The sequence below is a fragment of the Botryllus schlosseri genome, chromosome 11, assembly GCF_051294905.1.
Source record: "Botryllus schlosseri isolate E-star chromosome 11, Bs_hap1, whole genome shotgun sequence".
NCBI lineage: Eukaryota > Metazoa > Chordata > Ascidiacea > Stolidobranchia > Styelidae > Botryllus > Botryllus schlosseri.
In genome coordinates this window covers 16,551,113-16,578,402 of record NC_137246.1, presented here as the reverse complement: position 1 = coordinate 16,578,402, position 27,290 = coordinate 16,551,113, and the positions used below count along the sequence as shown (strand labels likewise).

General features: G+C 41.2%; 3 protein-coding genes and 2 long non-coding RNA genes across 7 annotated transcripts in view; 4 read left to right on the top strand and 1 right to left on the bottom strand.

Annotated features, from left to right (window-relative positions):
• The window catches only part of LOC145449982 (uncharacterized), a 337,566-nt gene that overhangs the window by 111,000 nt on the left and 199,276 nt on the right, over positions 1-27,290 (bottom strand). The window lies entirely within an intron of this gene.
• On the top strand, positions 408-1,570 carry LOC145450593 (uncharacterized). Its single transcript, XR_013918536.1, has 2 exons — positions 408-753; positions 814-1,570. It is a non-coding gene; the product is annotated as an uncharacterized LOC145450593 (long non-coding RNA).
• On the top strand, positions 8,531-11,295 carry LOC145449657 (bcl-2-like protein 2). The gene has a single exon (XM_080328055.1). It carries the CDS (start codon positions 8,647-8,649, stop codon positions 9,409-9,411), a length of 765 nt encoding a protein of 254 aa, XP_080184181.1. The 5' UTR covers positions 8,531-8,646; the 3' UTR covers positions 9,412-11,295.
• LOC145449656 (transmembrane protein 177-like) lies at positions 11,323-12,608 on the top strand. The gene has a single exon (XM_080328054.1). The coding sequence runs from the start codon at positions 11,323-11,325 to the stop codon at positions 12,319-12,321; it is 999 nt and encodes a 332-aa protein (XP_080184180.1). The 3' UTR covers positions 12,322-12,608.
• On the top strand, positions 12,603-24,227 carry LOC145449655 (endoplasmic reticulum membrane-associated RNA degradation protein-like). 3 transcript variants are annotated; one of them, XM_080328051.1, is made up of 9 exons: positions 12,603-12,977; positions 13,035-13,222; positions 14,018-14,142; positions 14,701-14,800; positions 16,343-16,475; positions 17,557-17,622; positions 19,080-19,663; positions 20,603-20,713; positions 24,022-24,227. In XM_080328051.1, exons 1-9 carry the CDS (start codon positions 12,603-12,605, stop codon positions 24,110-24,112), a joined length of 1,773 nt encoding a protein of 590 aa, XP_080184177.1. In that variant the 3' UTR covers positions 24,113-24,227. The 3 variants fall into 3 exon arrangements, with proteins under 3 accessions (XP_080184177.1, XP_080184176.1, XP_080184178.1); XM_080328050.1 differs by having other exon boundaries at positions 14,698-14,800; XM_080328052.1 differs by lacking the exon at positions 24,022-24,227 and adding an exon at positions 21,010-24,011 and having other exon boundaries at positions 14,698-14,800; positions 20,603-20,717.

Sequence of the window (27,290 nt, the reverse complement as noted above, 5' to 3'; positions counted from 1 at the left end):
TTAAACCGTTACATGGCACGATGACTTCATCGTCGCACTTGCTCGACGCGATTACGCAGAGGACGAACTTTAGATAGTTGTCATTCGATGTTATGAAGGACTCATGTCTTGCACACCAAGGCGGCGCTCAACGTACGGTGTTAAGTCAGGATTATTTGTGTCTGGAGCTTGTCATGACTCTATAGTATTTGCCAGTTGACTGATACTGAGATGCCGTTACAGTTGTATATTGATGCAGATACAGCTGTCATTTTCAAGATGTATTAACGACAGCACAGTGCACAACCTTTGGAGTAGTGGTCTTGTGGAATAGACAGACACCAGATATTTTGCATCATTTACCCATGACATAGCAACTATCTTGATACGGTCCAGTTTACTTGTTCAAGACACAGATGTATAGATAGTCAACACAAAGATATCATTATTTCATTCTCATCAAAGTTCCAATATTGTTGTAGAAATTTTTATCGTAACATTGTTGTTCTCAGTTTCACAAACGAATCTTCTGTCTCCATCAGTTCATTCATGCAATTCCTTTGACACGTAGATAACGTAAAATTTGTTAAAATTATTAATGGTATGGAACAAGATCTTGTTGATGACGTAACTTCTGATGAAGATACAGATGTAGAAGATTTCGATGATATCACGATATTTGGTGAGAGCCTGCCGTATCAATTCGAGCCACAATATTCAGAGGAGGAATTCGCCCGTCTTGTTGCAACTCTAGAAGCACAAACTCATGTCTCTGTAAGTATTGTACCTGTGTTTCTTGAATGCAATTTATCAATCTCATTGTATTGGTCAAAGGAATCGTCAGAAAACCAGAGTCAACTTCGGACACTAGACAATGAATGGTGCAGTTGCTTGAACTGTGCATCCATGACAAACCAGAATGAGCGCGTCTGCTGCAGGGAAATACAACAAATAATGGAGCTTCTTGGGAATGGAGGGTCGACTTGCATAACAGAACATGACGATTTTCTCCTACATATACATCCCTCCATTCTTGAAACGTTTTTCAAAGTGAACAGAAAAAACTGGAATAATAACAATCAACCACATGGTCCTGGCAGAAGGCTTTCTAGCAAGTGGGTCCTAGAACATTTTGTGTTGTTTAGTATTGGACCTATGACAGGGTCTTGGACTTATGACATGGTTCCTGGATATAAACGACAATTTCCTGCATTCTTCACCTTTTCTCGCATGCTTTTATATATATGCCTACACTTTATAAATTGGGAGCATTATACTCTCCGTCGTATAAATGCTGGTATTAGTTTTCAGCATTTTTTTATTGCTGCAATATCCTTTGATGTTTTCCCTAGTACCCTAGTGATGATGGACTGTATGTCGGTTTCAAATGGCCGATAGAAAACGAACTGTGATTGATAACACTGCAGCTCTGCTATATATGTCGAAATCAGTTCTGTTACTGTATCATTAGACAGTGACCTGGAACTGTTTGCATTCTATATTCCACCAATGGCTGCTGTGCCTGATACATCCACTACTTTGCGTACTCGTTTATTAAAATAAATAATAAAAGAAACATCCGAGGACTACATAGCCAGGGTATTACAACGGGGCAGTCAGGCAGTGGAAGAATAACATTGCTAGTAAGCTACGCAGCATCGCACCACATGCCATACAACTCGAAGATGTACGATAGAGATGTTTTGTATCTAAGTCACGTTCTAGAACGACGTTTTGAAAGTAATTCCTCTTTAGAGGGGGCTGGTTCTGGTGCATTGCTGACTGGATGCACACTTCTTGAAATGTTACTGGGGAAGTTGATGCCGGTGCGATTCTCAGCAGTTCGCCTCAAAAGCTCTCTCGCATAGTGGTTCGTCTTCTTTTCATACATGCTTTTCAAGATCCACTCTTTTGCTGACCGAGAGTAACTTTTTGTATCGTAGAACACCTGCTTAAACAAATATAGAGTAAGTAACTGAGTACCTTGACTTGCAAACATCTGCACAGCAAACCTTCTTGTGTCACCGCAGGAAATCTGCCAACATTCTCATTGTGGTCCAGGACAGCCAGTTTGGTTCGTGCAAGCATTGTGTCTAGGGTTAGTTCGGATATCAATAATTTTCACTATCCGGATAACGGATATATCCGGATATTTTGGAATTTATCTAACCGGTTAACCGGATAATAACTGCTAAGTGAGACAATCGATTTCATTAGGTCTGCATGTAAAACGGATCGCAAAATCATTACACAGTGTTATTGTAGAGTACCTACCTACGCGCGCAGTATGAGCGAATACGAGAAAAACCACGCAAATTTAATGTTCACTGCTTCTGCAATGCCCTCTTTTTAAAGCACAGATGCATCAATTGTGGGATCCTGTAGCCGGGACCGGAATTTTGTAACAAAGAGTCCACGTTCATTGAATGCTTTTTCAGCTTCCACAGAAGTGGGCTGAATAGAAAGCAGCGCTTCGTAGAGAGTCAAAAGGTTGGCAGGTCGTACGCCGGAAACTTCAACGGCTTTACATCCTTTTGACCATCCTTATGTTTAGGTTTGGAGTACTAGAAGGACGACTAGCTGATACTGGAATTGATGCTGATACTGGAATTGATGCCGACATGATACCTCGCTCTAATTCACGTGATCAGGCACGCAGCCAGCCGAAAATGTAGGGGGATTGAAATAAAATCAGGGGGTTTCGATTTTTTTTTCGAATTAATCATCAGCGGAAATCAATTACGCTTGCACGCACGCACATTTTTGCGAACATTCCATGTCATTCAGTTTCGCGGTGTCACTCTCAGAATCACTAATTAGAATACACTTAACGGCGTATCGTCAACAAGCCATCGAGAGATAGGAGCCAATGCATGCTGGGTCCGAGATGGTTAGGCCAGCGATTATATCGTTCGCAGGCCTATGGCAGATGCGATTGTGTAGGTCAACGATAATATCGTGAGCACCAAGCCAATGAAGATGCGATTGTGCAGGCCAGCGATGGAATAGTGTGTACACTGCACATGGCCATTGCAGATGCGATTCTTCAATCCAGTGGAACTATCGGCTTGTTGAAGACGCGATAAATCAGGCCAGAGACGATAGCCGAGCGCGCGGCAATCAATGACCTAATTGAACGATCTTCTCAGCAGGAGATCGCGTCACATTACATTGTGCAATGTGTACAGACGCATCTCGCTAATTGGCAACACGCTTCTCGTTAATCGGCCGCGCCAACACTGAATACGACTTATTGAAGCTTACTAAAACGTGTAAAATGCACAAGCAACGATTCTTTTTTATCCGGTTAACCGGCAGAAAAATATCCGGATATCAGATAGTGAAAATACCTGCGGTTAACCGGTTAACCGTTATCCGGATAATCCAACCCTAATTGTGTCATAAGTAAAATGAAGACGTTTAGGTGCAAATTTCAATATCGTCCGTGGAACGCCGTATCTACACCACCTTGGCGTGTAAGACATATTTGCTTCATAACATCGGCTGACAACTATCTACAGTTCGTCCACTGCGTACCTGCGTAATCGCTTCCAGCAAGTGCGACGATGAAGTCATCGTGCCATGTAACGGGTTAAGAAATTACCCGGAGCCGCGACAGCTGCAGCCGGGTGCGTTTCTGGAAATTTCAATAAATTGCAGCTCCATTACGGTGGCGTTCTGAAGAAAACGGCTGCGGCCAAAAATTTTTTTTCGTTTTGCCCTTCAATTTGAGACCACATCATATTTAGAGCGCAGTGCCCCTTTAATATCAGTGCTTTGGTGTGCAGAGGTGGTCAAAGTAGTCAAGAAAGCTACTCAAGTAGAAGTAGAAGTAGCGAAGAAAAAATCTACTCAAGTACGAGTAGAAGTACTTCTCCCATAAGCCACCTAAAACTACTTGAAGTAGAAGTAGAATTGACTAACTTTAAATCTACTCAAGTAAGTTAGTAGTTTTGAAAACAGTCTTAATTCGTTCGCATGGACTGTAAAAAGCTGCAAATTGAGCTATGCGGAAGATGTAGAGAGCTTGATTCGTGTTGATGCATCCCAGGAGGGAGGTATCAATTTTCGACAGAATAAGCATTCTTTCGCATCATGGGATGCAAGTTATAGTATTGATATGAAAATGCGATACTCTTTGTTTATTAGAAGACCCAGTTGCGAATATCATGGCATGGCGCCCTATACCCCATATTATAAGGCCCCAAGTTTAGGCGAAGAGCAATACCGGGAAGTTGTATCGAATATGGTTTCAACACTTTGCGCGATTATAGTATACGTCCATAAAGCTTCAAAGGTGATCTGCTAAAACAGGTGTAACGTTCAAAAAAGTCGGATTTTCCAGATTAGCAGGACATGTCGTGGGCTACTAGATTACGATATGATAGGGCAGTGGTTCCCAACGTGGGCGATTTGGCGGTCTAGGGGGGCGAAAATGACGAAGGGGGCGACAGGGGGGCGAAAATGGACAAAGGGGGCGATGACGCGTCAAAACGGCTGACCTTTTTTGTTTAGTCAACCCACGGAAATTTAGTTACAAAAGTGTGTCAAATTGGACATCGAGCCGAAAATTTGACCTTTTTTTTAGTCAACCCGCCGGTGATCACAGTTTGTATGCCCAATTATCGGTACACAAAATTTGGGGGGCGATGATCGGTGTTGACCTTGAAAAGGGGGCGATGGGTCGAAAAAGGTTGGGAACCACTGTGATAGGGAATTGCTAGATTGTGAAACAGTCGTTATGGGGGCCATATTTACTAGGATGAGATATTCGATATGGGCGACAATGCAGTGTGAGCGGAACCAAGCAATGCGGTACCTAAATTATATTCACTGATACTTTCGTGAAATCATATTTGTCACTCCATAACTACTGTGCGCGAAGCGCAACAAAATTTTTGTGCTTTACTTGACTTTTATGAATATTAAATGTTGGTACTTCGTGAAAACAGCCCTGAAATTCCTCAGGCTATCTTTCGTATTGGGGGATTAAACTACTTCTAATTGACAAACTGAAAATAGTGAAAAGTAAGTAAGTAGATCACAAAATATTACGAAGTAGAAGTAGAGAAAATCAGATCTACTTGAGTAAGTACCAGAAGTAGAGGAATGCTACTTGAGTACTTCCAAAAAGTATAGGTGTACTTCGTTACTGACCACCTCTGGGTGTGGATAACATACATGCTGAAGCATAAAGCAAGTGTAGTAATGCCTTTAATTTCTGGAAATAAAGCTACACAATATGGCATTTTTACGGTCCGCCATATTTTTTATTAACATTTACAAATCACGCAAAGTGTTTGCACCGTATCCTATACAACTTCTCCATATTGCTCTTCGACTAAACTACAGGCCTTATAATATGGGGGATGGGGCCATACCATGCTATTCGAGAAAACAGAGGATTAGTATCGCATTTCCATATCAATACTATCACTTTCATCCCATGATGTGGACGAATGCTTATGCTATCGAAAATTGGATACCTGGAGCTGCTGGTATGCATCAATATGAATCAAGGTCGTCATCACCTTCGCATAGCTCAATTTGCACCTTTTTACAATCCATGTGAACGAATTAGGATCGTTTTCACTACTACTTACTTACTTGAGTACTTTTAAATTGAGTCAATTCTACTTCTACTTCAAGTAGTTTTAGGTTTCTCAAGGAAGAAGTACTTCTACTCGTACCTGAGTAGATTTTTTCATCACTACTTCTACTTCTACTTGAGTAGCTTTCTTGGCTACTTTGACCACCTCTGGTGTTGAGTTAAAAAAGTATTGAAACCATCGATCTACCATATTCCAGATTTAAGCATTTCCATGAGACTACGATTTCACCACCTTACAGTCAAAAAACCAAAATGAAAAAAGATATGGAAAATGGTCTTTGTAACCAGCTTTCATATCATACCCTACTCGCTTGAATATTTTTATAAGGTTTTGCTCAATTCGCATTCTGAATTGTGTAACGCTTGATCGATTTCAGACCATCGATCAAGTTTCGCCCTAATTTATCCTTTAACACTACACCGCATGGGAATATAGACCAATAGACTAGCTACTCAGAAAACCTAGTGCCAAATCTCATCTGTAATCCAACATGTGTTTACACCTTTTAGAATTTTACATTGATAAAACTGAATGCTGCAGAGCCATGAAGAGCAGAAAATCGACAATTTTTCAAAATGACGTTAATTTTAACCCCGAGGATCAATTTTCCTCAAATAAACCTTACTGTGTTCGAAATTAACTCATCTATTCATGTACCAAATTTCAGAAGATTTGGGAATGTGGTGGTTCCAACTTTTGTTGTCCAGGTTGGGAATGACCCATGAGCGACAATGCGGCGTGAACAGATCGAACCACACAACTCACTACATAACTTATATTCACCGATACTTTCGTGAAAACATATTTGTCACTCCATATTTACTGTGCGCGAAGCGCGACGGAAATTCCGGGCTTAACTTAAACTTATTTTATGTGTTGGTACTCTGTGAAAACAGCCTGGAAATTCCCACGCTGGGATTATCAAATTATTTAAACTTGACAAACTGGAAATAGCGAAAAGTAAGTGAGTATAGATCACAAAATATTACGAAGTAAAAGTAGAAATAGCCGAAATTTCATTTACTTGAGTAGGTACCGTAAGTAACGGAAAACTACTTCAGTACTTCGAAAAAGTAGAAGTACTTTAAAAGTAGAAGTACTACTTCGTCACTGACAACCTCTCGATCTTCATAGACAGTTGGAGCGGAGAGAAGTTGAGAGGCAGTCCATAAGACATAACGACAGGGATATATAGAGTCTAGAATAGCAGAAGTACACCGTCCGCGCTATGTATTCATAAGTGTACTGTACCAATTTGCAGGAAAGTTCCGTATGCTGGTGACTCACCACACTGGGGTGCTATCAGTAGGGCCATGTAAATGCAAAATGCTGCATTAAAATTGATTAGCCATTGAATTATCGTGTTCCCTGTCAGTGTCCAATCTGACTGTTGAGTGTTGAGTTGGTTGAGCTGGTTGCTGTTGTTCGATATCGTAGGGTAGAGCTCAGTGGTGTAGCACCGCAGTGTGCTCAAGCACACTATATACAAGCACAGCAGTGTTTATATTATAGAATGTAACCTAGTATAGTTTATATAGATATAAACGTAGCACGAAGACGACCCATAATCTTCGGTCACGGTTTGGTGTTTAGTATGTTCTCGTTGTCTCGTTTGGTCGTAGTCAAGTCACTCACTGCAGTCACTGCCGCCTCTAATCGGTATTCGAGAAAATGGTTGGGGAACACGGGTTAGACATGGAGATTGGGGACGCGTCCCATTGGTAGAGTCGTTGCTTGAGGATCTCGATGCTTGATCATCAGCATCGTTAAGAAATGAACAAACCGTTTGAACAGTGATTTCTAGAAGTTCTAGAATCCCTGCATGTGACTATGTAGAGTATGTACTCAATCATCAGGAGGAATAGACGTTGTATAAATCTTGATATCGGTAAACCTGCACGGCAGAGACAAAGATTTGATTGATCAGATCACGAAGAAGAACTATAGAAGAATAGAATAGCTTGAATACATACCGTAGCTGAATAACCAATTATCGTTTAACCGTTCAGACCTGTTATGCTGTTGCATTTAGCGTAAGTCTCTGTTAAACTCAATCGGATTACTTTGCTGAGATACGATGTTTATGGAATAGTTGAATTGATGGCCTTTCTGTCGGCAGTAATAGTGTTTTCGATCAGCAACAGCTTTCACTATCACTTTATTAACAAATTCATCATTTAAAAACCACTTGTCACATTTTCATTAAGAGTAGAATCGCATACCGTACAACATTTTTTACAACAAATTTTTTATATCACTGAAAAAATTATTTTCTATCAAAATTGACAGTCAACATAGATCCAAGTTTCTATTCTGAAATATGTAATTCAACGAATTTAAATATCATTATAAAAAGCACCTCTTGCAATCATAACCAAATTGCTATTGTTTTGCTTCTTCATTCTCATATCATTGGTACCATTTGTACTGTTTACTTGTTATTTTATCGTCTGTTTAGTTACTGGTTCTATATAGCTAGATTGACAGCAATGATATGACAGATCATAAAATTATGAATATAGGGCTACACATATAGCCTATGGGATATATGTAATTGGTGTTGCATATAGATAGGCATAGGCCTATATATGACTGTATAATGTACAAGATGACCAGCTGAGTTGATAACCTGATGGTCATACCGCTGGCCGCCATTTCACCACGATATTTTCTCGCATATTGAAATAAACTTGTGTTTGTCACTCTATAATATGCCTAATTTGTAGCGATTATATTAGAAATGCCTGATCTCATATGGGTATTCCAGTTATTTAAATCTCACCAAACCTGCAGAATCTATGTCCAAAAAGAATGTTTAAAGTAGCCTACCACTGACATGCTTCAAGCCAGCGATCTGTAATCAAATGTTCCTCAATTGCAGTGATTTCTTGTCATTTTGTTGTCATGTTGCCTATATTGTGTCACAAAATATAAAATTTCGACTCTACCAGCAACATCTTTTTGGATTTTTCCAGGCCGTCTTGCCGTTGCTAAGTTAAGCGACTGTCTCTCAGGATTTCTGGATGCATATGCAAGATGGTTGAATGTGTACAACATGGTGTACGAAACAAGGAAGGTTGTTGAAGATTACGTTCTCTATAAAATCAAGAATTACATTACCTCTTCTCAACGCGGTGACTCCAATATAGATGGTGGAGCTCATCCAGGCGCCGACATGCAAAACTTCCCCCATTTCCCGCAACCGCAAGATCCACCAAGCAATATAAATCGGACTGTTAGAGCGCTCGGTCATGATTACGAGGAATTGTACCGAACTCGATTTCCGGACTTACTCGGACAAGTTCGAGCTCACCACTTTGCAACACTAGACGTCGACAAAGTCTTCACCATAATAACAAAGGAATTATTTGTAATCAAGTACAGAAACAATAATGGTGCGTCTGCTTCGTCTGGCACTGCCAGTCCGTTGGGCGGCAGAAAGAGTAGAACTCCATCGCCCGCTCTTCACGATTCGGATCGAAGCGAATCTCGGTTTACAATTGATGACAGCAACGTGAAGTGGGGTCACATTATGGGACTACTCGTGTTCACCGGCGATTTAGCTGTTCGCTGTGTGGAAATTAACCGTAACGGACAAGTTGATGAAATTGTCAACTGGGTCACGAAATTTCTTGATACAAAGTTAGGCGGGTGGCTTACACGTCACGGTGGTTGGGATGGTCTAGTCACATGGCATAGTCAAAGCAGAGGCAGTCGGTCTCTTGAAGGACGCACAGGCAGTCATATCACAAGCGCCCTTCGAATTACTGGCGCTGTAGCTGCTGTAGCGCTGGGGGCATTTGTTATAACAAGAAAGTAACTTCAGAAAATATCTCCCCTTCAATTCATTCTGGATACATTTACGAGCGCTTCCAACGATATCTGTGATTTTAATTTTCTTCGAGGAAAAAAGATTATTATCTTTTTTTCTGTGTTTTATGGGCAGGTGCATTTTATAAAATTAACTCTGCCTGGAATTTCACCAAGTGACCATCACATGTTCTTAAAGTGAGGAGAAAGTCCCTGCTTTTGTTAAATACATGGAATGTTTGGTATGCGTTTGTCTAGTGACCTCCCGCGGAGTTCAATACGATTTACAAGTCTATTGTTTTGCAAATCGGAACTAGGTTCGTCTATTATTTCGATGATGTGTATTTTCTTGTGTACTGCAATTACTCCACATAAGGCACGCCCATACTCTCTTCAATTTATAGCAGGAGTTTCGAATAATTGATCATGTTTGTGGATGCCAATGCCAGTGTCTTATTTTTATCAGGTAACGTGTCAGTGTCCTATCTTGATACCTTTCGTCTGTGGGTGATGTACAATCAATCAACACACTGCTGGCATGCCCGTGTTTGACTTGTGACATTTCAACAGTGATGCAATGCATACTGTAGTTAAGCCATTGACATTGAGTAAACATCTTAAGTTTGGTAAAACTTGGCAGTAGGACTCTAATGGCTTGCCACTGATCTTGAGTTTTGTGTAGTGCTTTATTGGTTTCATTGAGCTCTGCATGATAATTGTACCACCTAAAACTTGCTGTTTGGTAATCGACGCATTGGTTTGAAGTGTTATTTGTGCATTCTTTCCTTACCATATTGACGTCTGTTGCGACACTTTTCTCCATCTTTTTTACCTTAAATTATCCGCGACAGTATTTGTTTATTTATTTGTTACTTTGTCTGTGCGTTCCCGAATATCATTTCTTCAATTTTCTGATCTAACACTGCACAAAAACGCACCTCATGATAATTTGGTGACAGATAATTGTGTGAACCGAATTCGACATGATCAGTTCGAGAAATCTTGAGCTTGTTTTTGAAATTTTAGGAAAAATGGGTTTATCAAGACTGATAAAAAGCAATTGAGTCTTTGGATGTTATAGTATAAATCACCCTAGCCTGTGTTGCTACCAATCAATTGTCAGATTATCCCTACCCTATGTTGCGCAGTGTATTTAACTTCAATGTGACATAACACTTGCTGACGTTGTTACAAGATAAACCTCAGTAACCTTCCGTCTCTGTCTAAAATAGTTGAATCCAACAATTTTGTAACCTATAAATATTTCAAGTAACCAATCCTTCAATTCGCATCCACTGCCAGATTTATGGAGTAAATAATTCATATCATCACAGGTCCAGCTATCTGTGTGTGTGTATTCATGCCTTATCAACAGTACACCAATTACGATCAAGCTGACTCTGTTGTTGAGTCATGCAATACTAACTGAAATGATCATATATGGAATTGTACTACTGCCGTCGTTGAATTCAGCCCAATTGGTCATCTATTTCACTATGGGTTATCTTTATCATTTTTTTGCCTCGGGAGTGCACACAATTGAATCTGTACGTAATATTTTGTTCCATCATGGCAATGTAAGGGTGTTTAGATACTTTTGGTTGTGATTCATCACGGCCGGTAAAATATTGCGATACAATAGCATCAATTGCTTCACTGAAGAAACTCTGGTACGCATCTTGCAAGGGGCCTAGGTTTACCATTGTGGGAACAGTTATTACCCACTTGCACTTTGCAATCGCATTGCTTGTTACTGTAGATTGAAATGTCTGTTCTGTTTTCTCCTCATACCATACATTATTCGAAATTATTTTTGTATGTAACTGCTTTCTGTCAATGATGATCTAATGATTCAATTCGTTTGTTGTCAACAAAGTTCTATAATTTTATTGAATGAGTAGTGTTCTTGTAAGGGACAGAGATGTCTCAGGGAATAGCGCATAAATTTGTCAAGATATTGTACAAAAGGAGTTATCGAAGAGTAGCCGTCGGAGTGATCTTCACCGGAGTTCTTATGAAAAAAACCTTGAAACATGTATTGCCCGAAGACTTCTTTTTGCCGTTTTACGCATACGACGTGCACAGGCCAAAGGTCATAGAAGCGATGAAAATATTGAACCGCTGCAAAAGAGACATGGGAATCGAACCGAATTCATTTAAAGTCACAGCTTTTGTTTCTAAAACATCTGACGTTTGCAGCGCGGGTTTCTCGGCGTTTGACATGGGCCAATCCCACGTTGGAATTCCTGCGTTGTATTTCTGTAATGGCGTTGAAGATGAGGAAATGAAGCATGCGCTTTCACGTTTGAATCCTCGAGCCAAAAGCGAACTGTACGAGTCATTGGATCCTAATGAAATTAAACTAGCGGAGAGTTTGCTGTTATCGACAGAGGCGAAAAAATTCGCGATCGCCAGACACCTGTATTACTTGCGTACGAACTGGGCGTTATATGAAGCCATAGTACCTCCCGTGTATGTTATATTAGGGTACGTCTTGATGTTTCGACTTCCGCGAATTCTATTTCAATTCGGTAATCAGTCTGTATCCGTCCAAAAAATTGCAGGCGTAGCTTTGTTAGCTGCTGGTTTTGCGTATATCATTTGTAAATTAACCACGTCTGCCATGATGCGAAAAATATCGGTGCTGGCTGACAAAGAAGCGGCAAGCATATCGCCCGAGTACGCACGTGGCGGTGTAGAACTGTACAGTAAATTATCTCAGACTGGTTCCGCACTTAGAGTGCTGTTTGGTAAACGAGGGGAGCGTATTTACACCGATGAAGGGAATATTAAGGATGGGTTTTTTCCATTTTTCAGCACTGTTGCCCCAAATTTTTCTGAACGTATAAGGTATCTCCAAGATCACTTAGAGTTGACATCTGACTCGGGTTGTAGTTTGGGTTATGCGGATGGTAGATAATGCATGGAGGCAATACTGGGGTTTTTGCTGTCATTTTGAAGTGTAGCCTCTCCCCTGGGACACTTGTTCCATTACTCGGCTTCAGTGCTCTTCCGAATCAACTGTTGCAAAGTAATTACTCAATATTGCATAGCTGATGATTCATCATAAACGTAGGAAGTACTAACGCCCTAATTCGGCATATGCTCAATTTCCTATTTCATTTTAAATCGTGTCTGTGGTTGAATCTGTGACGTTTGGGCAATGAATTGGTAATTTTTTATTTTACATTATACTTGAGAATGCAGCCTCAATCATTTCTATCGCCAATTGTATATAATCTGATATGTCAAGTCCCCCAGCACACATGCCAAGGCCCTGAAGATAGTACATGTTTGGAGGATGAATGGCGCACAGTCATCAGTCGATTGTCCAAAATCCATCTCGAAACAACAGATGATTTCGTTAACGCAGTGGAGACTCTGCTTCCGCTAGCAAAATGTGCACATCAAAGATTTGCAGCTCAAACTGCGTTGTGGACAGAGGAACCTCGTATTTACACATGGCTGTCAAGATATGATACATTCCCAAAGAAAATGAATTTCTTGATTGGATCAACAGAGAAAATGATCGATCTTCTGAAATTTTTGTCGACGCTTGAAAGAGCGTTAGGAGATGTAATATTGAACCGTTTTCGTAGTTGTCTTCCTGTTTTGATATCATTGCAATTGCAGATATGTAGCACTCACGGGGAGCCATGTCCGTTCTTATTGAGGGATCTACTTCAACTGGATGTACTTACAAGATATTTTGGTGTTGAAATCATGAAAGTTCTCCAAGTCTTAATCGGAAATCCTCATGGGATTAATCTCAGGAATTTGGTGTGGCATGGATTTCTGCAGCCTGATGAGATTCCAGATATGTGAGTCACGAACTTTGTCCTTGTCATTTTTTCTGTTACTGTATAGCAGGAGTGGCTAACCTTTTCGGCCAAAGGGCCACATGCAATCGACGAGCTAGCCGCTCGAAGCGCGAATTTTTTTTATAGTTTATAGGTCAATAATATCGTTACTTGAGTAGCCTATATTGCGAATCTGCTGTATATCGCTGGGCTCAGTTTGCAAGGACAGGACTATTGGGCTCCGGGACATATCGCTTTCGAAAGCTTCGGCTGACGTGCGTTAATCATTTTGTGACTAGGTTTCATCGTTGACGGTCTTTCTGCGAGCGCAAACACAAGGTCGCCTGTTGGACGATAGTTTCTCTCGTAATTGCGAACATAGTTAGACTCAATCTAGTACATTTAGGCGTTTTTTTCATTCTCTGGGGGGGTAATTAACAATATTAAAAGCAAGAAATCGAGTGACAACATATTGATCAAAGCGTGAAGAAAAATTTTTCTTCAGATAAATCTACCGCAAAATATTCTACTTAACCGTAATGTACGAAGATGGCCCATGGATCGGCTAATGCGTCAGAACTGATATTTTAGTCATCAACATCCCAAGTGTTGCGGCCAGACTAACCAAATTTTTGGTTGGCCTTGCAAGTTCGCAATCTGGGGTATCCATTTTTCACAATACAACTTAATTTGGAAAATTACCTCGCGGGCCACGGGTTGGCCGCCCCTGCTGCATAGGCTACTTTGAAACGAGTTAGAGGCTGCCTCTATACGGATTCTTGCTGCTGAGTAAATTTTCGTGTTTTAATTCATTAGATACACATCATTATTACTGTTTGCTGTGGAGAAAATGGCTGTTCAAGTGTGTAATCAACCATTACGCCTACGACCCATTATTCGGAATTCACCATGCTTGAAGATTTTGAATGAAGAACTAGTTGGTAAGTATAAGCTCTAGGTCAGTAGTTCCCAACCTTTTTTCACCCGCGTACCATTTCGAGGTTTTATGCAGTGTACACGTACCGCTTACGTAAGTTACGCACGCCGAAGGCTGTCAAAAATGTTTCCACCGTGTTGAGCAGAAAATAAACTACCCATTTTAAGGCCCAGTATACGATTTCTGTCTACAGTGGATCCATTTCGAACTCTTATGGGTCTAATATAATAAAACGGAATTTGGTTAGGTAAGAATCCCCATTCTTTACGACTTGATCTCTTCTCTGTAGACCGTCAGTCGTGGGATTGCCCCTACCCACGACGACGACGGCGGCTTCAAAAAACTCAAAATCAGCCCTGCACGTGAACTAATAGTCCCTTCGGTCGAAAAAAATACAGAATCTACTCGCGTATCACCTGGAAGACCTTCACGTACCACTAGTGGTACGCATACCACAGGTTGGGAACCACTGCTCTAGGCTATAGCACATTGTTAATTGCAGTACGATCCCCATGGTGTCAATTCTGAAGGGCGCATGTGTGATATTAATCCTTTTTAGAAGACTTGGTATGTACCGGGGCAAGTGATGTCAGTTTGCCTTGCTCTGGATTTCCCATGGCACTATATTTGAATGAAGGACTGCGTGTGTATCAGAACCAAAGGTTCGGCCGTTTTTTGCTCTGCATGTAGGCCTAAACGAATTTGGTGTCAATAGAATTTAGGATTATTCAATGGCATTTAGTTTGATGTTGATGTCCTACGGTACTAACTTCAGGAGCAAACATTCTTTAAAAAAATATTGGAAATATTTTAGTTGAACAGTATATTCATATTGAAATGAACCCGAATATTTTCAGCTGACACTCGTCAGGGGTAGACTATTCAATTGTATATTGAAGTTCTGTACCTCCAAGAAGAGGTAAAAATATTTTGATATGAACAGAATTTATTCGAATTTTGAACTCCTGGAAGGACATGTGTTGGTTCTTATGCCTGTACTCTGATGGTGATTCAATACTAATATGGGTAGTGTATTAGAAACGTACGTTTATTGTATATGTCTCATAATGTAGCCTACTTGAGTAGTGCTGGGCTGCTGGGAACAATGTTTCGAGTGGACTAGTGAAAGTCAATTATGTAGGCTACACCACGTCTTCCGACTAAGAATTATTTTTCAAGGAGAAGTATTCGGTCGAAACTTTTTCCCTACCATTGCACATGCACAGTATGGCTCTTCAAAAATGACTTTTTTTCTCAAATCGTACTGGCTACTTGATAAAATTGTTAGGTTACCTAATTTAAGCCTACACACAAAATTTGGTTCACTCCCAGCCAGTAGCCGCTTTGCTACAGGAGAAGAAAGTTTCTATTTATTGTATAAAAATAAATAATAAAAAATTTTCTGTTCACCCCATGAAAGTGTTAGGCTGTCTATAGAAACGATGCTCACCAAATTTGGTTCAATTCCAACCAGTGGAAGTGGAGTTATTGCCGTCGAAAAATTTGGATTTGAATAAAATAGTATTTACGGTGAACGATTCTTTGTTTATTTATTATAGTTGCGCTCACCGTAAATACTATTTTATTCAGATCAAAATTTCTCGACGGCAATAACTCCACTTCCACTGGTTGGAATTGAACCAAATTTGGTGAGGATCGGTTCTATAAACAGCCCAACACTTTCATGGGGTGAACAGAAAATTTTCAAATTTTTATTATTTATTTTTATATAGTAAATAGAAACTTTCTTCTCCTGTAGCAAAGCGGCTACTGGCTGGAATTGAACCAAATTTTGTGTGTAGGCTTAAATTAGGTAACCTAACAATTTTATGAAGTAGCCAGTACGATTTGAGAAAAAAAGTCATTTTTGAAGAGCCCTAATGCACACAGAACATGTGGAAAAGGTGTAGACATGTTAATAAAAACGACATTTCTTTTAAGTAAGGATCAGCTGGTGGCGTGTTGATAATGCGATATGTCATATTTACGGCATGCGCATACCAAATTATTTCTGAATAAGTTCAACTGGCAATGTTTTATTTCTGGTCGGATCAAAGTTAGATATTTCAGCTGTTCAAATTTCCACTGGTGTATGACGGCACAATGAGTGATGCTTGAAAACTCGACTGGGAGCCTCACCACTCGATTCGCAACCGATTGACTCAGGTGAAAATGGGAACTTGATTTTTTCATGGAATTTTCAGGTATGGCGACTGCGTGGTTTTACTTCTGCCCAGTTTGGAGGCGTACATGAGAGTGGTTTACTGCATCGTCAATAACTGCGATAACCGTTTACTAACCGCCGAGTCATCTAGCCTATACACCACGATGGATGAGGTAATATTCCGTACATCATTTTCGATGGGTGTGTTCTGCAGTCGCCCTTGACTCATCGCTTGATGGCCATGCAGTATCACGCTAATGCTAACATGATGTCATATCAAGTTATAAATATTTTAGAAAGTCCAGGCCTTGTGTCACTGTAAGGTGGGAAGATTCGGTGTAATTTGCACGTGCACCAATCACGCTAACGGGCATTGTTTTTCCCACTTGACTAGCACCGTGGAATTGCGTTGACAATGACTTTGTCCTAAGTACTTGATGTCACGCTTTAACAGCGATTGACCTCCTTGAGGTGTTTACGCCTTACGGACAACTTGTTATTGAAAAATCGTATTGTGTTCACGTTTTCCAATTGAGTGTCCGTAATCTGATACCGCCCTTTGAATCGATAGCACTGCGTTATTGATTTGACCCAAGTTTCGAAAGCCGTATTGCGAAAATTGCTTGCGCAGCATCGCTAGAGCTCTGCAAAATATAATACCGCCTATTATGACGTCACGACAGTAATAAGGACCATAAAGGCGAAAATACGCATCTTTTTCTACGGCCGTAAAGAAAATGGAGGCCAGTTACGCGTCGTGTAAAATTATTTTGTGTTTCTGGACCATGGTTATTACCCAGCACTTTGTGACCATCGTGAGTGTCGATCACTGCCTGACAGAAATGTAATTCCGTGATTATAAGTAGCCTTGTGCAACATGTTGCAACAACTACGGCCAGCCGATATTTCCAGGAAATACAGTATTGAAACTAATTGAAACTTGATGGGTTGGACTAGGAGTACATTTTTGTTACCGGATGAAAAAAAATCGACTCAAGTCATCGCAATCGATACTCTCCGCGGAACGACAGGAAACGGCCGAAAGTCCATTAATCCCTTGTCCAACGGTCATTGTGCGTCGCGATATGAAAATTACGCAATCGCGCATCGAATAGGGAAATGCAGAGTTGATCGCATAACATTAACCGGACGGCCGAACGCGCTGAAATCAAGTTATAGAGGATAAAGGGGTTCGTGTCGGGTCGAATCGATACGATACCGTGCATATTCCAAGATTCGGTTTTCTCTTGGCAGATATTGGCGCCCTGCGTTCACACCAAAGAAAATCGATTCGCCCACCACGTCGGAGATGACATCATGGTAATGCAACGTTACTAGGGCTGAGTATGTTAGGGATTGAATTCTGAATCGAGTTTATCACTCATGATGTCGTCATAGAGTATGGATTATGTGGAGAGTTCACATGTGTACCTGTTACGCGGCCACAAAGAAAACAATGCGAGTTCAACACCACGTAACCATAATCGTTTGGTGTTCTTCGACAATATTTCATTGAACTTGGTGACAATTATGTGGGTTGATCACGGCATCACATGAATGCCATTTCCACTAACTAGCTTTGGAATATATGTTTTCGACGCTACGCTACCAACAATTGAGGTTTCAAGTAGGGATGGTGTGAACGTGAGGTTCACGTTCGCGTTCTGTGTGTGAACCTCAGAAATTTAGAGGTTCAGGTTCACAAACGAACCTTGGTAGGTGCTGCACCGTGAACCTTTCTCCTATATTACACTTGTCACTTCATTATAGCATCTTTGGTTGAAATTTATTGCATTTCAACTGCGGGCCACTCTATGCATGGCGCTGGCAGTATAAAAAATCAATCAGCACTAAATGAGCATGCAGCACCTTGACAATGACAAAAATTTTACTTGCTTTGTTACAAGAGTTTGCTCGAAATATCTAGCTTTCCGTTTGTGACTATTTAGTGACTTTCTGCTGTGAGCTTGACCCGCAATAACACAACATCAAGAACGAAATACAAAAATGTAGGTAGTCACCGAATGATGCTTATGCAACCAATCAATGAAATTGACATCGTTGTCTGATGTATAAGATCTGGCAGGCGAACGGATTTAATCTTGATTTCATATCATTATTGTATCATAAAAACCAAATCCGTGCCATTGAGGTATCGGATACTGCTGTATATCTTGACAATGGGGTAATATCGGTAGCAAGTATAGAAACGCGTTTTACACTGCTCACTATCAATGTAGCAATACTCGGACGCCGAATACATTTTCCGGTCTGGCTTAAACCGATGAGCGTATGCTTATTATATCTTGCAAGTCATCGTCGAAATTGTTGACGAAGCGATGGAAGACATTTGTTTTATGGGATTATTATTATATCATTAGATTGCCCCAGTTGATACATTTGGCAACGTTTAAAACGTACCTGTATACTTCAGCATGGTGGCATTATGTGGCACGATTCGTCGCAAGGCATCGCGTACATAATTTAAGCTACGTCTTCACTGAAATGCAGGGTTGGAATTAGCAATTTGACGTCTCGTGACGTCATGGGGTTCACGTTCGCGTTCACACAGAACCTTTCAAAAAGGTTCGTGTTCACACCATCCCTAGTTTGAAGGCTTCCACGTCGGGGAAAGGTATTGGCACTATAACTCTCGCTGATGATACTGTATGCCTCTCATGTTCAGGGGAAAGGATCGTGTGATTTCAATGCTTGAAAAAAAATCATCTCTCAGATTTACATATACATCTATAGCACCCGTTTCACTTTCGTTTTAGGCGATAATGTTCGACCTGTTTCAATTCCAAGACGGCCCGCGCCTGCGGGATAAATTATCTCACGGTGAGATGGCGCTAGAAGCATTATCGCCGTCGCTGGCCGGATTTGTGTTGGCGCTCGCCTTGAAATTCTACGCGCTGGCGCACTCTTTGACGAAATGGTGCGGATGCGATTTTCATACCCGGACGGACTCTGACGCGTTTTACGCTACGCTAATCGCGTTTGACGCGTTTGCCGCGCGCTATCGGACGCTGTTTCACGCGCTAAGCGTGGCGTCACGGTCGTACGAAGTTGCGAAATCGAATTTGACTTTGATTGAAGAACTGCCGTATCCTGTCGATTTCAAGAGAGGCCTGGCTGATGAAGTACGGCGCTCGAGTAAGGAAATTCCGACGCCACGTATTGGAATATCCCTTTACCGGAAAGGATGTTGCGAATTGACAAGTCTGCTGAGACTGGTTGCCAAAGAAACCGAAACGGCGTCGTGCAACGTCGTCACGTTTATGAGGCTGAGGTGGCGGATGTACAACGAACGACTTTTGAGGTCCAGGCAAAGATCGAATTACTGCAGGCTGATAGAAAGGTATAGCCGCACGCGAAATTTGGTCGGCTATCGTGTTGTTATTTAATGCGTAGTTAATGACGCGCTTATCGGAAGTAATGCTCACACTTCACACATGCCCTTGTGACATCGATTCCTGTTTTCTGCGCGCTTAAGTTAGTGTCGCAATCCTTTCTATTTCTATCCGGTTGAAGCTATGTTTATTTCGAGATGACTGATTCTATTCCAAGTCTAGTGTTGAGGCTCGAATCGAATAACTGTGGCGTCATGCATACCAACAACGAAATACGGAGTTTATAGGGTCGCAAACAAAATAATATCAGGTACATTTATCGATGTAAATATTTTCTCATCTGTTGACCATAACTATCACAGAGCGCTTCGATAATACTGTGGGTTCATACCTACACAACAAAATCGCCCCATTGAGCACCATTCTACATAATTTGGATGCTACATGAAATATGATGAAGCAAATCGAAGTTTCGAGGCTTCAATGGCAGGATGAAAGTGTCTGACAAAATAATTATTATTAGTAAATCTTTTCATAGCTGCTAAACATAACTATGATATAGCGGTCCGTTAATATACTGTGAGTTCGTATCTGCACAAAAATATCGCCTCATTGATCACCGGTCTATATGGTTTAGTTTGATGCTATAATGATGAATCCAATTGAAGTTTCGAGGCTTCAATGACAGGGGGAAAGTATCGAAAAATAATTATAATCACCACTGATGAAATAGTTATTCATTTCGGTACTGGAAAAAAACTTGACTCTAATACTCTAATCATTACAAACGACACTGGACAAGGATCCGAGTGTGCCAATCGTTGTACCCAGGCCTAGCGATCGGCGAAGCATTTCAACAATGCGCGTCGTCATTGTGTCGCCTCTCCGAATCGGCCAGTTATCAGATGCGACGCGAGGCCTTGAAAGTCTGCATTTGCATACCGCAGGTCGCTGGAGATACGAGAGCTCTTTCGGAATGTGTTGCTGAAAGCCTTCGGATATTTTCAATTGATCGACGATAACAAACCCGATGACGGCTATCGTGCAACGGCGCTGAAGTAAGTCATCGCGCGAGAATTCGTTCCCGCGAGATGTAGCAATGGCGAAATATATATATATGTATTCGGTGTCGCGATACAATCTGTATGTATATAGACAGTCGCTACGTCTGTGACGGTGTAGCGACAGTCACGAAAATATCGATGTGATTAACTCAAACATGCTTGTGGCCATAGTTTTGGTTCGTTGCTATAGTTTACCATGCTGATACCCATAGAGGCATAGATGATCGAAGTAGTCAGCGTTGGTACTCTGGTAAAAGTAAAACCCTAACTTTCTACTCAATTACTAGTAGAAGTGTCGATTGCCGAGACGTGTTCAAATTGCTTCAAATGGAAGTGGAAAAGGAAAGTGTGCAATGTACTTTGGTAAAAGTTACGAGTAGTATATTTGGTCGAGGGGTCTCGTATACTTTTAGCGGTTGAACGGAGGTGGATAGGGTTAGGCCGCAGGGGTGGGCAGCCTGCGGCCGTAGCGGGGAATTTGTGCGGCCGTTGACACGTAATTCAATTAGTATGTGTTGGCGACCGTCGAGATACAAATTCAAATCACGAATTCACTCCCGAATTTTTGAGAGAATTTAATTGATCTTGAAATTATATTCGGGCCTCGCGTGATTCAATGCGACTTCCTTATCTCGATTTTAATCTAGTAGGGTCCAATCTGATCCGGTGTTGGAATCGTGTGCTCCTCGCGGAAGAAATTTGTTTCTGGCACATTTGGGCTATTCCAATATATTTCCACCATACCGGAATGACAATATATTTCCACCATGACGGAATCCATTCGTGATCTGAAAAACTTTCCGCGCCTCACGCGACCATAACTAATCTCAGTGACTTCATAACATTACCACTCGCGATTTCGGTGCGTATGATCGGTCGATATGAAAAGTAGAATAGTCCGAAGTTCACCAGAAGTGGATATGGACAGTTTGATATGGTTATTTTGCGTCCAGTTAGTTCATTACGGCTGTGCCCTGGAATGCGGCCGTGATTAGCAAAAAGGTTGCCCACCTCTGGGTTAGGGTTTCGAAATTGAAAGATGTAACTTCGCGACCAACTCGAAGCTTCTGATGACACTACACATATAGGTGCAACCTCGAAAATATTTCCCGTTAACGTTATAGGGGCTACATCACGCAGTTCTTATGACGCTTTCACTGCAAAGTGATACAAATTAATTACAAAACTACGTAATTTTCACAATCCTAAATGGCTAAATTGCGTAATTTTGCCTTGAAAACTGAGTAGATAGCGCAAGTGGGCAAAACATATACTTGAGTACGCCTTGTCGGCAAAGGTAAAAGTACTTCTTTTCCGACCACCTCTTCGGATATCAACCTTTGAATCAGCATCTGCACGGAAAGATAAGACGTCACCGCTCAGTCACGAGATGTTCCCTTCGCGTAACGCGACATCATGCTTACCATGTCGTCACGATGTCGTATTCTCCTTGTTTTATTAAGCGAACGCGTCGTACTGTTACGTGGGCGATAATAGCGCGTTTAATGTAAGTCGGTGTTTTGATTTGTGCGGTCGTGATAAAATGGATCGGATTGTACCGTTCGCTCTTGCGCCTCGATCTAGATAATGATCGTGTGCTGGTCCGGTATTTCTTTACCGGAATCTAAATATTTGACTATGTTTACTTTCTGATTTTAATCGGGAGGTTTACACAAAGCATCTTGAATCGTTACAAAAATTTTTTCTTGAATATATATGGAACTGGGCCTTTTTTTAAACTGGAGCTGTGTTCGTTATGGTGAGCAGGTGTGATATTCTAAGAAATCTGAAAGGGTTAGTGTGTCGTGTCAATCAACTCTAAACAGCGCCACATAACTCCATCCTAAACGCAACCGCAAAATCAGTGACTCCGCGTGTCACAGAGAAGCCACTCAAACCCGCGAGTGAAATTGGTCTCAATATCGATTGGAAATCATTTCGACATTCCCGGGCGTCTGACATACGACTGTTTCACGTCTGGAACTAGATTCGTAATTGGTAATCGGAAATGTGATTCGACGAAGTTGACTTTCATAATCTCTTTGTCGAAATATGCAAGTGTTTAGCATGTCCCGCGGCTAACGATTGCGGCATTAGTTATAGAAACGGCATGATTTATCGACTATTCCGCCTACCTGAACCTTTTCCGAACGGGAAGAGTGGTCGAGAGGCGACTATGGAAATATCAGATAAACACGCGATCGCGTTCATTACAGAAGGAACAATATCGAGCGACTATGCCCGCAACTACGTCATGAAGTCCCGAGGCTTTTAAGATATTTTTTTGCTTTTGTCGCAACGCTGCCTGCATAGTTGCGGTTTGAGAGTGTACCAACGCTTTTCTTGTATAAATAGAACTTTGGATTATGTTGCAAGATGTAGCGGCGAACGGCCGACCTTGTTTTAGATATAGATGCATCTAATATTCACGTTCTTGCCGATGCACTGCTGTCTGGTATCCTGCAGACGCGGTTAAAGTAGTCAGCGTTGTTACTCAAGTAGAAGTAAAGTCGATTACAACTAGAAGTAGCGATTTCTAAGCTCTGTCAAAACTACTTCTATAGTGGAAGTTGAAAATGAAATACCTGAAATGTACTAAAATGAGTCTGTTTTAAATTTAAAAGGTAGATTCGATCGAGTGGTATCATACTTATAACAGTTAATCAGCGGTGGCTACTTCCAAAATCTTCGCGACTAACACACAATGACTAATTTCACTTCACAAGTGGGTGCAATCTTCGAATATGTATTCAGTTACGGTTACCGTTATACAGAAGCTATCTCACTCGGTTTTTATGACAATTCGCTCGAAAAAGTGTTGCAAACATGTAGATTCGTAAAAATTTAGTACTTTTGCTTAAAAACTGTTGATTAGAAGTAGCAATAGTCGAAAAAAAATCCACTGCTGTAAGTTTAGGGCGAGCAGGAAAAATCTACGTGGGTGCGCAGAAATAGTAGAAGTACTTGGTTGCAGATCACCTATGCTTTCCTGTCCGATTGGAATGCTCCCTTTTCGTTTATGACGCGGCTAATCGTCATCTCTTTTTGTGCTAAAACATCATTGATTGTGGGTAGTGCGCCTAATGCCTGCTTGTCTAATTCGACTTTCCAGCTCGTCATGTTCACGATTTATGGGTGTCGAGATGGATTCTCGTGCGAAGCTCAAATTGAACTCGCAAAATCTGCGATATCCTATATCGCATTACACCACGTCGATAAAACAGACATCGAGCATTTCTTGTCGAAGACCGCGATCCCGAATACAAGTATTAAGTTCACATTCTTGAACTCTCTTACTCTAGGGATCTGCGCCGCTTGCTGAAGACTGCTGAAAATCTTCGTACGTTGACGTTGCAAAATAAATGGGACGAGGTGTGCTTGTTGGAGCCGTGAGCGGTTGAGTACGTTTTGGAGCCAATGATGCAGCGTCGGAATCGTTAACCAATAGTTTGCTAATTTTGTATACAATTTTCGCAGCCCCATTAAAAACCTGATCTTCTGGAAGCAACATTCCGCGTCTTGTGTTATCATTCACTGGTCTGACTTTGTGGTACAGGCTTGCGTTATAAAGGTATTTCACGGTAATTTCTAATAACACATGCTTTCTATCTATTTCGATGCTTATCGTTGTACCGCGGCGGCCTGAAGTTCGCGAAATTTTGAGTGACCAACTAATCCCGTGATTGTCTCGGATGCCGTAAACACATCACTGTGATATCACAAATTGTTTGTTGTGACTAGGGATTGGCAAAATCAAATCATAATCCGAATATCTGGCTCGAAACGTATCACCTCTATATGATTTTACTGAACGAAATTTCCAACGGGACACCGGCCAATCGAAACGTAATTTAGAGGGACAGGTGCAGTAAAAAGCATTGGACTGTTGCGTAACGAAATAACATAACAATCACGGGTATGGCTCCTAACTGATCAAATGGGACAGACCTGGGCATAATACTCTCCGAGACGCGATTCTGACCTGCCCGCATAAGTTGCTTGGAATTTAGAACAAAACATATACACATTTGAATGAAAATGCGCTAATGCCATTGGCTGTATTAACTTCACCTCAAATGCGTTTAATTGAAATCTATTTATTTATATACCGTGGTTACGTAGCCTAGGTACGTCGTATGCATAATCTAGATTCAAAATATAACTGATATTGCATAGTATTCCGCAACAATTAAAGTCACAAGTCACTGTTCCTATATAATATAATCCGAAACTTGTTTGTTGCAAGTGTTACATTACGAATTACACGGTAAGTGCCTCAGATTGTTTTATGTCTATCATTGTTTTGAATAATTAGGCTGGCTAAATATGTATTTTTATAAATTGACCCTGACTTCCTCCCAGTGACGTGCGGTGAGGTTCATGACTGGTGGAGCATTGACCCCCCCCCACACACACACACAGATACAGATACTCAAGGATGAGAAAAACAACATTAGCAAGAGAAGGTGGGTCGCCAAGAGCATTTTCTCAGCACCTTGTTAGCCGATACCATTCTACATTCCACAATACATATATCATTTTTCCCTTAGTGTATTCAGTTATTTCAATTGATTTGATATAGAATGCTCAACGAAAAAGATGAACGGAAAATTGGCATTTCAGTGACGGTCATTGCCGTTTCGCGACACACCAAGACTTCTGAAGTTTCGGCCAACATGCGACTTCGCAGTGTGTTACCAAAATAAAACGGGAAAAAATGACCGCATGTTGACAGAAACCATCAATGTATAATTGTATATATTGCCAATATCCATAGGTGCAGAATAGTCCTGCGCTTGCTATCTGAATTCCGAAGTCACCAACTCCTTCGGCTCTGTCAGTAAATTTTTTCGCGTTGACTGAGAGAGGATGACTAATTGATAGCGTAATATGCAATTACCAATATTATAGACAAAATTCCATCCTGAATATCACAACTACATACACTTATACACAGAATCCATATAATATAAAATGGGGCTTATAGGCTACTTGTAGTCGTAAGAAGGCCCGTCGTGAAGGGGGTCTGGGGCGGCTTAGCCCCCAGAAGTATGATGCATGATCCTATGGGGGCCCAACACCAACGTTTGAGGGGGGGGGTGACGAAGTTTCGGCCCTGCGAGCACCGAGACGAAAGGCGCCTTCTTACACCTCCAGTGGTCGGGAACCTTTTTCGTCTGAAGAGCCATGTTAGCCCAATATTTTCCATTTTAACTCCAAAAGAGCCATACATTTCAATCAATTGTTACGTCACAATTGAAAAATCGTGACGTCATGGTAGTACTAATTCTAACTCACTACATGGGATTCGCCGTGGACGCCATATTTTCTCTGTGAAAACTCGTTGCCTACTAATCACCAGTGATAGCGCAATTCATCATAAATATGGCTCAGAATTTATAATCACTGATATTAATCTAAATAACAGCTTCTTGGAGGTACAGAACTTCAATACACAATTGAATAGTAGATTCATTATGAAATGAACCCGAATATTTCCGACTGACGCTTGTCAGGGGTAATCGTGAGCAACTAGTAGAGAATTCAAAATAACATCGTATATCAACAACTAAATAACTATAGCACTGATTCCGAAAATCTAAATATTGGCCGACTTCTCCATTCGGCGGTAACATAAACCTTGCACTCAGGGCCGTAACTGCCGCACCCGAAACCCCCCAATGGGGGGGGGGGCGAGCTCGAAAGGGGGCCCCATATTTTTTGGTGAATTAGCATAAATTATAGGGTATTTTTTAAAACTTTATGCAACTTTTTCAAAATTTTTTCGCGCTGCACGCGATTTCAAGTTGCCAAATGTTATGATTATTGGGTACTCTTCCCCCAAGACAAAATACGCAAGATTTATAGAAATGGGCATATCGGGGTTGGCCATTACCGCGCCACGACGCATCAAGACATATACAGTATTAGGCCATGTATCACGCGACTCCAAGAAGCGTGCCAGAACGATCGGCAGCGAGAAACCTTGGCCGAAAAGGACTGCCCTTGTGGTGACCGAAAACTTCGTTATATATACGAAATACATATAGGTTTATTTGTTCATAGGCGCCTAAATGACTGGCGCCGAATGTTCCTGTCTTGGTAGTCTGAACCTCACAAGACAAATACAACCCCGCAGGGAAAAATTAGATGCCAGTGAAGAAATACCAATTTGAAATCGTGTGATCTATTAGTTTAGTACGTTTGGTCGATCCTATATTTTTTGATATAGCTGACAGGAGGTCACGAAGTAACATCATGTAACGAAGTCATACCAATAACGAGTCCACCCGTCAGAAGATGTTTAATTATTATTTACGGGCTCTACAGTTTCAAAGACACCTTACTCAGCTCCGCCGGTAAATCTGATTACGTGAGTAGAGAAGACAAGAAATTGATAGCAATATATATGCAATTCCGGATCTTATTGACCGATTTTATCATCAATTATCAAAAGTTTTCGCGCTTGGCGCTGGCTAACTGAACAATACAGTACAACTGTAATTTCGTGGCAAAAGCGAACAACGTGATTGGCAGGGGGGGGTCGGTTTATCACCCTATGGAAGCCCAA

Coding starts and splice junctions, on each gene's coding strand:
- LOC145449655 (XM_080328050.1), top strand. CDS start 12,603: ATGCAGCCTCAATCATTTCTATCGCCAATTGTATATAATCTGATATGT. Junction 19,664..20,602: donor TACTGCAGGCTGATAGAAAG/GTATAGCCGCAC, acceptor TGCATACCGCAG/GTCGCTGGAGATACGAGAGC. Junction 20,714..24,021: donor TATCGTGCAACGGCGCTGAA/GTAAGTCATCGC, acceptor CTCTTACTCTAG/GGATCTGCGCCGCTTGCTGA.
- LOC145449656 (XM_080328054.1), top strand. CDS start 11,323: ATGTCTCAGGGAATAGCGCATAAATTTGTCAAGATATTGTACAAAAGG.
- LOC145449657 (XM_080328055.1), top strand. CDS start 8,647: ATGGTGTACGAAACAAGGAAGGTTGTTGAAGATTACGTTCTCTATAAA.